At 45.2% G+C, this 14,767-nt stretch overlaps 1 protein-coding gene across 19 annotated transcripts in view; it reads left to right on the forward strand.

The window, feature by feature from the left end:
• Positions 1–14,767, forward strand: part of TRIM9 (tripartite motif containing 9) — a 107,989-nt gene that overhangs the window by 82,502 nt on the left and 10,720 nt on the right. For 11 of the 19 annotated variants that reach the window (XM_084793228.1, XM_084793238.1, XM_084793237.1 and 8 more), the window contains exon 7: positions 2,191–2,329. In XM_084793228.1, the coding sequence (XP_084649354.1) occupies positions 2,191–2,329 (139 nt within the window). Of the gene's footprint in view, positions 1–2,190; positions 2,330–2,873; positions 4,264–14,767 lie in introns of those variants that run through there. The other 8 variants (XM_084793220.1, XM_084793235.1, XM_084793233.1 and 5 more) reach the window with 4 other exon arrangements.

A 14,767-nucleotide genomic window follows, 5' to 3' on the forward strand; every position in this document is an offset into this window, starting at 1 on the left:
CACTGTACACTGAATCCTAAGGAAGTGGGCTCTGATGCCTGTGAAGGGATGGATGTGCCAGTGAGGGTAAGCAGGCAAAATGCCAAGCTTCCTTCTCCCGTGTCTGGATGTGGGCTTCCAGCAGGGTGGCCCAGCTTAGAGGTAGGTCTTCCCATGTCAGGTAATTTAATTAAGCAAAAATCCCTCACAGGTGTGCCCTGCCATTTTGGGGTTTTAGTTAATTCCAGATGTAGTAGAGTTGACAACAAAACCAGTCATATTTCTCTCTCTCTCTCTCTCTCTCTCTCTCTCTCTCTCTCTCTCTCTCTCTCTCTCTCTCTGTGTGTGTGTGTGTGTGTGTGTGTGTGTGTGTGTGTGTGTTTGTGTGTGTGTGTATGAGAGAGAGAGAGAGAGAGAGAGAGCACTTTATTCCTCTCTCTCCTATACTTACAGCTTGCGTTTTACCTTCTGGGTACCGTGGCCCATCTCAGCACTCCTGAAGAGTTGATCCTGTCCAAAACAAACCTCAAGCCCTAAAAGATTAGGTTTTCTTCCCGTCAGTAGCTAAGGGGCCACAAGCTTCCACAAGCAAAGCCTACAAAGGCCTCTTCCTCCTCCTCCTCCTCCTCCTGACCGGCTTTGTTCTATGCTAGGATTACATACTTTCAAGCAGGAGATGTCTTCTACAAATCTCCTCAAGATTCTCTAAGAGCCTTGGTGTGTGTGTGTGTGTGTGTGTGTGCGCGCATGTACACATGTGTGTGTGAAGCAATCTGTTTGTAGGTTAATTTCTTGCCTCCACCTTTGCCTCTTCAGTTTTTGGTTCATTTTCTGAGCCTTTCTTTTCTTTTTATTATTATTATTTTTCTCCTTGCTTTTCTCTGTCCCTAAAGCAGCTGCCCCCATCGTCACATCTGGATATCGTGGCAGGCTATGGCCATCCCAAGCTCCTGATCTCCTGCTGCCTCACCACCATGGGCGCTGAGCACTTCCCAATCCATCTTTCATCCACACATCTTGTCTAATAGTCAGGCCGTTCTACCTGTGGAGAAAGTTCTGCTTTGACACATCGAAGCCAGCCTAAGCTTAACATGTAAACTAAACCACTCACTTCCTCACAGCTAGATTTCCTTTCCAGCTATCCTTTCGCAGACATTACTTATTCTCAGAATCATAGCACCAGCTGGTTCCCCTCTCCTTAAGGCTCAGAAGAAAAACAAAGCAGCCCCTGGTCCCCTCTAGTCAAACCATGCCTCTCACCTCTGGGTCCCCTCACTTACTCCACAGCCACCATAAGAGGGGGTCACCCTTGTGTTAAGACATGACTCCTTCAAGGACCCATCTATGTACCTGGGGACTTGTTAATGATGCAAAGTCTCAGACCCTACCTCAGGGACCTACGATTGATGGGTAATTCATATGCTCCAACGGTCAGAATCCCCGAACGAGAGAGCGAGCACAATATGCAGGTTTTGCCAACTGCCAGCAGAAACGAGTTAGTCGAGGGGTAATCCAGGACCAAGAGCAGAGAGCTGCCACTTTAAAGCTGTGCTTTGAATGCACACTGCTCTCACCCACCACATCAGCGTAACTTTGCAAAGTGTGCAGCCGAGGAGGGAAGCAAGTGCCCAACCTATGCAGAAGATGTGTGATGCGAGGCTTTATTTTAAGCCTTTGAAATGTCACCCTTCCTTCCTCCCCCTTCCCCCCATACTGCGGTGCAAGCCTCCGGTCCAATGGCTTTGACTATCATCCTTGTGTTCGCTCCTGAAGTTAGAGACACCGCAGCTTACAGGCTGCTCTATGTTTTCATGTTTTAAAAAAGATTTTGACAAACCACACTGATGGGAAAAGATGTTACATTCTCTATACACATCAAGAATAAGCACAGTCTTAACCACACACTCCCAATGATGACTTTATAAGCCCTAGCGGCTGATCACTATCAAGGTGCGAGCCCTTTTTAATTATAATAACCACATATGTAAAGTCAGAGTACACTTATACCCATCATGAAAAGTAGGTGCTGACGTCTCCATTTGACAAATTAAGTCACTGAGGCTTTACACAATAAATTAAGCAGCCCAATAACTCATAGATTCAAGTCTGGATCAGACAGATACCAAAGTTGTGCTCCTAACCAACCGAGCGTCTCTTGCTGCTGTTTTCCTCTAGAGATTCATGAAGTGTTGCCCTGTTTTCTGTTGACAGGAAGTGTATGTTGGAAAAGAAACAATGTGCACCGTGGACGGGCTTCACTTCAACAGCACATACAATGCTCGGGTTAAGGCCTTCAACAAAACAGGAGTCAGCCCCTATAGCAAGACACTGGTCCTCCAGACGTCTGAGGGTAAGACCCTTCAGCAGTACCCCTCAGAGCGGGACCTACGTGGCGTCTAACGTGGCTGGCAGCCTGGAGGTAACCCCATCAGTGCCACATCCCTCAAGTTTTTCCATGACTTGCACTGTCTTCGGCCCCAGAGCCGCTGTCCCTCTCCTGCCTTTAGAAGGCCCATGAGATGTGGATGTGAGAAAACCAGAGACCCCCCACCTCAGCAGTTCCAATGGCTTCCTTTGCTAACACTCTAAGCGACAGTGGAAGAAGCTGAACGTGCGAGAGCCTGAATGCACCCCTGGTGTCTAAAGTGGAGGTGCTTAGTCTCTAGAGCAGGCTCCCCTCCACTTCTCTACCAAGCCACATCAGAGGCCACTTTTGACCAAATGATTCTCCATGTCTTTGTAGCACTTGCTTGCTCCTGATGGGGCTGGAATGTAGAATCTTTCCAGCTGTAGATCTGTACGACTTGAACGTGTTTCCAGTGGGTGTGGGGTGCTAGAGCCTGTTGACCGCTTCTGGCTTAACCAGCTCGGACTACTTCCTTTCCTACCCAAAGGCCAGGCCATCAGCACCAGAACTGACATTTCCTGTGGCCACCAAACAGGAAGAGACGGGCAACTCCGCTTTATCTCGCCATGTGGGTCTTTGTCGGTCCCTCCAGGGGTGGTGAGGGGCTGCCTAGTGCCACTGTACAACATTGTCTTTCTAGAGGACACTTGGTTCTTGGCTGTACTATAAATACTCTGGTCATCAGAGGCAATGTTCATTTGATGGCCTGGAATAACCTCTGAGGCATTAATGTTTTTTTTATTTTACAAGCAGCGGGAGCACATGAGGCTAAATCTATGAAGGGTATGTGTGCCTGGTACCAAAGCATATTAAGACTTTTTGGTGTTGTTTTAATAGTGGACGTCACCTCCTACCCCACTGTTCTTGTGGGGTTTCCACAAGTAATCTCTGATGTTGTTGACTTTGTTCAAGTTCAAGACGTTAGCTAAAAGAACTGTGGTGGTTTCTCCTACCTTCCATGGGCCTCAGCGTGTGTCAGTCACCCCTAAAATGTTCCACATGGTTGGAAACAAGCACAACTTGGAATTGCACATGGAGGGTTAGAGGCCCATAGCTGTGGGAGCGATGCTTTGGGGGAGCGGCCCTAAGTCTAAGTGAAGCTATTCCGGGAAGAGGCGTGTTAAGGATGAAATGCTCACACGACCTGTACCCACAGAGGTGACACTGACGTGCCATCTAGCTCTTTCCCCAGACTTAACATTTTAGCAACTTTCTTCTGGGATGACCTGCCGGCTCGAGAGCTGCTGCCTCTTTTCCTGAAATAGTATACTAAATGCTAAGGGCCTCCAAGAGTTCTTTCTAAAAGCAGGCGCCGAGGCCCTTGATGGAGCTGGCCACATGCCCCCAACGCACTGACAGCTATTTGACGAGATGGGAAGTGCATGGCAGCCAAGCAGGGAGAAACCGTGCCAGGGTTACTAATATTTGTCCACAGAACTATATAGAAACTGTTTCTCTTTGGACTAGATTATAGAACCCAGATTGTTATGTTCCGGTCAGTTTACTAGCACTTCTGCCTGTCCCTTCATCCTCCAGGAAGGTGTCATTTCTTAGTCTCTTTCAATGTTCACGAGCTACTGGTGTCTATTATTAGTTACAGGATATGGACCTGCGATCCCCCGGTACTACAGTTACAGAACTGGGGGTCATTTTCTAAGTGAAACTAATGGAACAGTTCTCTACGAACAAAGAAACTGTATTGTAGAAATCCATTCCTCCGTGAATTTATATATACATATATATATTATGTGCAAATATAAGGTATGTATGTGACTACGAGCCAACCCCGGCCATCATGTAGATGTCAGTGTCTATGTTACTGCCCAGAAGTGATTCCCTCATGATGAAATAAAGTTCACACACATTCTTTCTCCATACTTTGCTTTGTCCTGTTTGTTCTCCCTCATTTAAGTAGTGACACAAGATTTAGGGAAGTGAGGGGAAATGTAGCAAATTTTGCCACATGTCGAAAGAGACCCCGTCAATCTGTCACACCAGAGAAAACCCATCTCCTTATTTCCTTTTGGGTTCCCTAGAAATCCGTGTGGAAAAAAAATGCCATCGTAGGCATTTGAGAAATCCACCACTCTTGTACTTTATCCTGTTATTTCTGCAGTTTCTGGAAGATTTACTTTAGAGTTTGTGGCTGTTTGTGTTGCTTTGTTGGTTTGGGGTGGCTGGGTGGTTCCCTCTAGCTTTTGGCCCCAAGAGTCTTTCACGTTCTTCTTAGCAAGAATCAACCCTTTTCCAGACTTCAGAACAAATGGTCTGTATCTCAGATGAGTACATTTCATACGTGACAGCAAGCCCAAGTTAATGACATACATGTAGTATATAGTTTAAGTCACCTGTCACTCATACTCTGTCACACAATCTTCTGCTCGCCAAGTGATGACATTTCACAGGGGGGCATCAAATGTGTGCATTGTCATGAATTCTGATGGTTTGCCCCACTCAAAGTCAAGTGTTTCTGTCTGTCTGTCTATCTATCGTAGAGTGTTTGGTAAGTGCCCATGGTGGGTAGAAAGTGTGGAGGCGCTGTTCTGTTGCTGTGTGGAGCATACAGGCTAGTAAGGGAGAAGAGTCTTAAAGAGACACACACATAGCTGCAAAGAAAAGAAAGATAACATACATGTAAGAAAATTGGTCCAGAAACAATACACAATAATCTTAGCCAAAGGAAAGTGCAATGTTACATAGGCTCAAGTCAGGTTGGTCCACTGAAGCAGGTTTCTCAGATGTGTCCAGGGCTGACACGTGAATGAGGCCAGTCCTAGATCTAGAACAAATCCTCCCAGCTTAAGAAGAAGTGTGAACATAAGCGATTATGAATTTAATGCAATGGCTCTGACAGGGAATCTCAGCAGGGAAAGGCGCTTGCCCTCTAGACTGAGTACCTGAGTTCAATCCCCAGCCAGGACCCATAGGAGAAGGAGAGCATCAACTCCAGAAAATTGTCCTGTCCACACAGGCACATCAGTGCCTCCCCCACACCATACACAAGTAAACAAAAGATAAATTACTTGAAGAAATTTAAGGAAATGTTGAAATAAGGCTTGATTATGTATGATCTTGTTGTGTTTTAATTAACTTACCAAGTATCTACCCTGGCTATGCACTGCCTCTAAAGCCATCTGCAAAAGAGCCATTACGTAAGAAGGCTGTCTTAACACACCATGTACTGAGGCTCATTCTGTGTGACAGACTGTACCCCAACCAAAAATAATCAGGCAAAGCTGGTGAGGAACATCCTGTTTATCTTCCCATGATTCCCTTCTGCCTGCCTGAAACAACAGCCTCTTTTGCTTGTCTGTCATGATCTGGAGAGGCTGATGTGGTATCCCCGGGGCCATGAGCTGGCTGTAAGGAAAGGTTCCCTGGGACTCCCCTCTGCTGAGCCTCTGCCTTTAGCATTCACCACTGACAGTCCTGCAGGGGAGGTGGTGCTGCCCCTCGCTTGTCCCCCAGAGGAAAGTATAGGATTAAGCCCTCCACACAAAACATACTCTTTAACTCTGTCTCTATGTGGAAGGTTCATCTGGACAGGTTCTTGGGTGTAGAAAACTACTTCTGGGCATTTTTGAGGCTCTTGACCTGTGTTTCCAAATTGCTTTCCGGATAGACTGTATATCAGGAACTCGTGGATCATTCCAGAATAGTGTATCACCTTAATTCTACTACCTAAGGTTTAATTTAAAGTAGCAGGTAGTTGCTTCTAAAAATAAATGTGTTCCTAAAAGAATTTGACCTTATTTGTTCAAAGATTTACTACCTACGACTATTGTTTCATACATAGTAGCCACATGAAAGAAATTACAACACATTTTGTTGTTTGGGGTGGGGTGGTGGTAAGGAGGACTTCCCAGAAAAGATATAGAGGGAGAGAAATCCCGGCAGACAGAATTGTGATGCACAAGGCAAAAACGTCAGAAATCTACTTTGACACCAACAGTAAACTTGATCACCCCAAAGCTCTACCTACCAGAGCATCTTAGTTATGTCAGGAACCAGCTGAGCCCCATGTTCACAGAGATGGCACAAAGTAAGTCTCTCTGTGGCTTCTGGGGACCTCACTGCTCTTTTGCAGCTCACTCAGATCTGCGTGTGGTGCCATCCCTCTCTATAAGCTGTCTGCCCTTCAGTCTAGAATGCCATCTTGAAATGGGGAAGTAAGAAGAGTGGGCCCTGGTTAGCAGGAGGAAAAGACACAAAGTCTGGGATCATTGATTCCTAGGCGCCCAGTTTTGATGAACTCACTGACTCATTGCACATAAGAGACAAAGCTAGGAGTAGCCGTGGCAGCACAGGCCTGTAATCCCAACACTTGGCGGGGGAAGGCAGGAGACTTACAGGGTAAGATCTTCTTTGGCCACAGGATGTTAAGTGAGCCCAACCTACATGAAATCCTGTCTCAAACACACACACACATATACATATATATGAAAAAGAGGAAATAGTTAGACAAGTCGGGGATGTTGGGGACATTAAGCAAGGAGGAAGATAACCAGGAGAAATTTTAAAAGGACACACCCCCAGCAGATCCAGAGTGAGTTCTGTGAAAAATTTAAAAGATATATAGTGCACTGCGGAAAGACTTCCATCTCGAGCTGACTTAAAAGTCAGCACATCCATCAGAGCCCTCAGCGGGTGTCAGGCACATTTCAGGAGGCTTTGTAGAATCACACCATGAAGTAAATACAAACAAACAAGCCAGCCAAAAACTATCACCTTTGACATTTGCCGAGCTGCTGAGAACTTTCTTCATTGTCCATCCGAAAACTCCATGAAGAAGGGCAGTTACACGAGAGTCAGAAAACAGTTTTGGGGATAGTGAAATACAACAGTGAAGTCATATAAACACTATTCGTTGTATGGTTGGGAGGTGGCTCAGTTGGTAAAATACATGTTGCATAGGCATGAGCACCCGGGTCACGTTCCCAGCGCCCACATAAAGAGTGGGGTGCAGCGACATATGCCTGTAAGCATGACGCAAGAAGGCACAAACGAGAATCCCTCCGCTTGCTGGCCAGCCAGTCTAAGCCAATTAATGACATTCCCCCCCCCCATCTGAAAACAGAAATGGCATGTGCACCTTAGGCCTCCACATGCATGTGCATACATGTACATCCACACATCCACACGCTACACATACATACATGCACACACACATGCCCATTTGTTCTACATTTCACTACAATATAGTCATGCAGTTTTTAAAAATTATTATCCACCCCAAAGCAGTTAAGCAGACTACAATCTACACTACCTCTTTATCCCTGTCACTGATGTCTACACACACACACACACACACACACACAAACACACACACACACACACTCTGATGAGGCAACAGTCCTTATGCAGCTAATGTGTTAGTTGTCTGCTGCTGTAACACGTTACCAGGAAAGTAATGGTGTAAACCAGCACACATGCATCTCCGCAGACTTCTAGAGGTCAAAATCCTACTAGGAATGACAGTGAGGTGTCAGCAGGACTGGGTTTCCTTTAGGGACATTCTAGAAAAAGCATCTATTTTCTTGTCGTTTCCAGGTTCTAGCAGCCACCTGCCTTTCTTGGCTCATGAGCCTTCTATCTTAAGATCTAGCAGCATGGCGTCTTCTAGCCTCCTTCCAACTCTGCCTTCCTTATGTAAGGTCCCTTGTGATTACTGTGGTCCCACGTGGGCAGCCCAAGATAGTCTCCATAGCTCAAAAACCTTAATGAAACAGCTGAAGGGTAACCCACTCAGAGGTTTCTGAAGAATCAGACGTGGGCATTTTTGGATGGACCACTAATCCATCCCTCACACCATATAAGGAAGCTGTTCTCCTACCTCATATGGGGAGACTAAGCTTCTGAGAGGTAAAGCAACACTTCAGACCCAGTCATTTTAGAGACCCAGTGCAGCACAGGATAGCACTGTTGTGTTAGAAAAGTGTCATTTGCTTTCGCCTCCGCAAAGAAAAAAAAAAAACTCTCCTGAGTCAGCCTGCTGTCTAAATACATCCTTCCAGTGTGAAGATGCTTGTAGAGTCACCTTGTCTCTTCTGCTACCCAGAACTGGAACACTGATGTTTCCAGAGCCATGGTAGACCTTTGTCAAGAAGAATATAGCCTCTTTGTGGAAGTGGCTTTATTTCCAGCATCTCTAAGCCCTGCAGCCAGGCGTCTCTGTTCATCCTCCAGGCCCCACTCCAGGCGAGTACTCAGCCTAGAGAAGTGCTTCTCAACCTTCCTACTGCTGCGACCTCATAGTGTGGTGGCTCCCAACCATAAAATTCATTGCCATCTCATAACTGCAATTTTGCTACTGCTTTGAATCGTAAAATATAAATATCTGATATGCAGGAAATCTGATATGTGACCCCTGTGAAAGGGTTGCTCAAGGTCCAAAAGAGTCCCGACACACAGGTTGAGAGCTGCGGGGCCCAAAGAATCCTTTCTCCCCAAGAGTTAGCGTGGATGGTCCAGCCAGGAGGTGACGGTCACTGACTGGCAAAGAGAAAGAAGGTTAGAGACCTATGAGCTCCTCAGAAGCTACCACAGATGAGGCCTTTGGCTTGAAGCCAACTTAGAGGGACACAATCACAGAATGATTCATTAGTGGAAGGTTTCCAGGCCTCCCGATCTCATCTTAGGAAGGAAAGTAAAGAGAGAGAGAGAGAGAGAGAGAGAGAGAGAGAGAGAGAGAGAGAGAGAGAGAGAAAGGATCTAAGAGAGCTATGTTTTACACAAGGCTCTACACTCCCTGGGCACTACCACCAACTGTGGGTGCTGGGCACTGAAGAAAAGAATGTTCTCAAGAACTCTTGGCAGGATGTCCACAGTAGCCTTCTTTCCAGAATCTACCTGAGCAGATGTTCAGCCTCACACTGTCCTTTCCATGGCAATAGCTTCTTCTCCCACACATCAGAGGAAACCACCTTGAACTATTGAGTGGTACAGGCGGAATCTGCCTCCATCTCTCCGAACACCAAGTGGCCTCACGTATACCTGTCTAGACTCCCTTTGCAGGTTTAATTTAGGCGAGCCTAAGTACTTCTTTTTAAAACCCTGGTGTACTGAGATTCCCTCCATCCCATAGAAGTTGTAACCCTGTGAGGAAGACAACATCAAGGGACACCACAGTCACCTACTCCTATGGCCAGGATCCCAGGGGCTAGTGGCACATTTGCCTTTCAGTTCCTAACCACTGCTGTCCAGTGAATAACCCTGATTAAAGAATAAAATATTCATCTTCAATGCAGTACAGGGTCTGCGGTTAATGCTAAACCATCCCTTCAATTCTAGATGACCTCATGTCATTAGTAGGCACACCAAAGCCCATGGCATAAACTTTGCCTTTTTGTACGCTTATAAGACATTTTTTAAAAAAGGTTTTGTCATTCTCCAGTTCTATCCACCAGGAACTGATCCTGCTACTCTATCTTCAGTGCTGCCTCAGCTGAGCGCCTGACGTAGATGTGTTCCTACGCCTTTCTAGGCTTCAGTTCTGTCATATGTAAAACTCTAAATTCCTACAATTAGTGCTTCTGTGCTCTCTCTCTTCAGCATGGCTGTAAAGCACTGTTACTGTATATTGAATGCAGGTCAATGCCACATGCCACTTGCCTCCTCCAAGGTCTTGGTGGATCTAAAAGTAATGTCTATACTGAATATTCAACACTAAATTAATTATTTGGGGAATTATCATATATGGAAAACCCTATGTCTTCTGAATATGTTTTTTTTTTTCCGTGCCTCTACTTTGTTTTGTCTGACTCAGAACATGCCAGCTTTCCCAAAAACTAACTTAATTAGAACATTCATTCCTAGGACAAACTCCTCAAGGTAGGTAAATTGTACTTGACCCGAATACAGGTAAATTTTACCACATAGAAAGGGAGAACAATAATGATACATTTCAGAGCCCAGAAGTTAAAAATTTCATCCTTTTAGTTTTGGCAACATGTGGCATCTCATGAAATTTCCCATTTTTTCCGTAAGACTGAATTGGATGTACAGCCCTCTCTGTGGATCTGGAAAAATGTGTTCTCCCGTCCTTTGGGAGTGTGTGTATCTAATTAAAGTGTGAGAATCACCATGTCTCCTGGTGAGATCTGCTTGTAAATAATGCCGTGGTGTTGTAAACTGGAGAGGAGCACTGGGCAAAGAAGCAGACAGCCGTCCTCAGGCGCCAAGAATCAGTTCATCCTTAAAAAAAAAAAAAAAAAGGTTTTCAAAACAGATTTGTTTCTTACTGCTCAACAGCAATTACTGCCACTCTTAAGAAAGCTTAAGGTGCCATCTTTTGTTATAAATTATACACCAGTTGGACATAATTGTGACTTCGGCTGCTCTTTCAATCGTTTGAGAAAACAGCTCCCTTCTTCATGCACTTCCTTGTGTCTTTTTAAAATCTTCCCAACGAGAGCAGATTATTTATTTCCCAGCTGGTTTACACTGCAGCAGGCCTCATCTTTCACACTGTGCCTTGTCTGTTGTGCTCTGAAATGCATTCCCTCCTCGTCAGGCTGTGGCCTAGTGGCTGCTCAACTTCAAAGCTGTGCCTGCCTCACCGGAAGCCAGCCAGGCCTTCCAGCAGGACACGGAGGGAGAGGAGTTAGTGAGCTCTGTGTAAGAAGCTCGAGTCACTTCACTCTTTCCCTTTGAGTCTCCAAATAGCATATTAAACACCATAATTTATTAGGCTGGAGAGATGACTCAGTGACTAAGAACGCTTGCTGCCCTTGCAGAGGACCCCAGTTCTGAGAACTCACTTTAAGCTGCTCACACGCACCGGTAACTCTGGTTTCATGGGATCTGATGCCAACTCCTGGCCTCCGTGGGCATTTTCACACTTGGCATAGACAGAGACACATCTTAAAGATGGAATCATTTACATGTACAAGTTATTCTCTATCCTTCTAATATTTAATGTTTTAAGTCTGCAAATACTTAGAAATCTTTAGTACTCTGCTCATGTTAGAATAAAAAATGCCACCCACAGAAGTATAAAACTTATTATAATGATTGACACATTTTTCTCCTGGTTATTAATTTTTTATAGCCAAGTGTCAAACAATTATAGTCAAACACTTATAGTGACTGACAATGAACAAATCAAAGATAGATGATATACACAGGCTGCATCACCTAGACCTTTTCTTCTTGACCCCAGAAGTCAGTAAAGAGCATACGTGGTCCCCAGCAGGTCTTTGTTTTGGTAAATCTTGATTGCTACCTTAGAGTAGAGCCCCCTTCCATTCTCAGGGTCTCCACTTCCGCACGCAGTGGGAAGAGAAGGAAGCTAAGGGAAGAACAAGAGGAAACCATCAGTCCCGACAGAGTTCATGGACAGTGTGGACAGACAGGTTGTGCTTGGATACAGTTCTCCTCCTGGACTTATCAATACAAGTGAGGATGAGGAGATGGCTCAGTCGGTGATGTGCTTACCCCGTAAACACAAGTACCTGATTTGATCCAGAACCCATGTTGAGGGACGAAAAAAGAAACTGGGTGATAGTTCTTGTAATTCCAGCACCAGGGAGAGAAAAATAGGCTAACTGGGATTCACTGGCTGACCAGACTTGCCTAACGGGCAAACTCCAAGTCACTGAGAGACCTTGTCTCAAAATACAAGGTGGATGGTACTTGAGGAACGGTAGCTACAGATGTCCTCTTGCCTGTGCACACGCCCCCACAAAAGCATCATACGCTGCCCTGCACCCCACACCTCACCCCAAGTGTGAGTACAATCTTCGCCTTCAGCCATAAGGACAGGTTTCTGCTGGTCTTTCCCACTCAACTGCTCTTGCTCAGTAAAGTTCATCCAGGCAGGGGATACGGATGTTATGCACGTGATGAGGTAGTGCCATCGTCCTAAGATGCCCCTGTCTTTCTCTCATGATTGTCAGGTAAAGATGATCAGCATCATCACAAAGATTAGCTTCCTGCCCTGTATTCTAGAAAACAAAACTAAAAACCCTATTCTTCCTCGTCTTGACCCTGGACAGCTGAGGAGCCTTCTACTGGAGGCCACTGAGCTCCAGAGTTGTGTTTGAAAGAGGATGTGAGGAAGTAGTTGGTGTATATGCTTCCTTCCTGCATCCCACAGTAGAATACCGAAAACACACTAGGGCAGTTGTATTTCTGTGCAGTGTGAATTCAGATGCTTCAGCTAAACCATGAGGTGACAATACCAGTCTTTGTCTCGCCATGTTGTACTTGTGCCTTTGAACTTGTCCAGAGGAGCATATGACCAGAAAGGCCATCCGGTGTTTAAACAGTGGTGGCAAATATCTACTTAGGTTAGAATTGGAGCACTTTAATGAGAACTGATGGCTAACATCAGTGCTGGCAGGACTAGTGGTCCGCTCCACTTGGCCCTGAATAGTACCTGGTGGGTGGAGCCTAAAATGAATATATCTATGTCATAAAATCAATAACTCCAAACACGAGGTGCTGGCTGGAGATCTGTCCTCTAAGGGGCTTTGTGAAAAGCTTGACGGTTCCTCCTCAGATGTTTGTATGTCTGGCCACCAAGACTCCTGCGGTGTAAAATCATCATCAGTGGTCTAAATGCCCTGCAGAAACTGATTAAACATACCGTGTGCCCATGGGAGAGGCCTGGAGGGAGGGAGGGTCCCTGTTAGTCTGGCTGGAATTGGGTGGAAATTACCTTTTCTCTCTCCTCTAATCTGTTTGGAAAGTTCTCATAGCAAGGTAGGTTTGCATTTGTGTGGTTTGTTTTGCTTCATTTTGCTTGGGGGGAAAAATGAGGGAAGGTCCCACCCGGTTGGGTATGAAAGGTCACAGTTCAAAACCAGAGATGGAATGGTTGCTGAGTCTCTGCGTAAAGGGCAAGTTTAAAAGTAAGGAAAATATGGCTGGGCTGGAGAGATGGCTCAGTGGGTAAGAGCTCTGCCTGTTCTTCAGAGGTCCTGAGTTCAATTCCCAGCAACCACATGGGGGCTCACAACCATCTGTAATATGATCTGATGCCCTTTTCTGCAGATAAAGTACTCATATACAATAAATAAAAATTTTTTAAAAAGAAAGAAAATATGGCTAATTGATAGTCAATCAATCAATATCCATAAAAGAATGGGGGAGAGACTGTCTTATTGCCCAGTTACTAACCTCAGGAATATGCATAGCTACACTCGGCCCCAACCTCAGAGTTCTTGGCACTGAGAATAAAAAGGGTGGGTGCTCCTCATGATGGGTTTGGGTCTGACCCTCACAATGCCGGTGCAACTGGTGAAAGATACATTTTCAAGCAAATTCTTGTGAATTAAAAAAAAATTTTACTGACATAAATAGAGTAGCAGACGTGCTCAAACTAATAAGAGCTTGTGTCTGCTGGCAGCTTTGTGTGGTTATGTTTCATATCTTTTCATTACACTAAGAGGTTATAGTTTCCTTTTGATTATAACTTAAATGATGCAGGAGCCAGTGAGACAGATCAGCAGGTAGCAGCACCTACCACCAACTCTAATAATCTGAGTCCAGGCCCTAGAGCCCACAGACAAGACAGAGACAATTAGCTCCTCAGGTGGTCCTCTGACCTCTGCACACATGCTTGGCTCTTGAGTGTGTGTGCGCACTCTCTCTCTCTCTCTCTCTCTCTCTCTCTCTCTCTCTCTCAATATATGTGAAGAATAATGACATTTTTAAATATCTGAACAAAGAAATGGTTATACATGCCAAGTCACCCAAACAATATGAAGTTTAAATGGAAACCTCAGTATATTACTGTACTTGGGCTATAAAGCTTTAGCCTCATATCCTTTTCTCTGATTTTTGGGCCACAGAAAAATCAAACTTCCCCTCAGGGATAAGAGTAAAGTCTGAAAAGCTAACATTAATATTGTGAGCTCAGAAATGAAAATGAGGCTGTTCCCTTGCAGTATTAAAACTTGTGGCTGCACTTCTTAGGAGGTCTCCAGATAGGATTATGTTCTGCATAGATGTGCACACACACACACACACACACACACACACACACACACACACACACTCCCTCACACAGTCACACATACACTCAGGCACACATGCACTCACACACAGCACTCTCTCTCATGGACACACACATTCATACTCACACACATGCACACACGCACACTCACACATGCACATTCTCACACAGTCACACATATACTCAGGTACACATGCACTCACACACAACACTCTCTCTCATGGACACACACATTTACACACACACACACACACACACACACACACACACACACACACACACTTTTGCTTGAACCTGTACAATGTAGCATTTTGACCAGAAAGGGCTATATACAAAGACAGGCTGCTAACAAAACAAAACAAGCCCAGTAACCCCCGTTGGTCACCAGAACAAAATTACCTCTCCAATGAGAAAATGTTTCC

Source organism: Acomys minous, assembly GCF_964271855.1.
Source record: "Acomys minous genome assembly, chromosome: 8".
NCBI classification, from domain to species: domain Eukaryota; kingdom Metazoa; phylum Chordata; class Mammalia; order Rodentia; family Muridae; genus Acomys; species Acomys minous.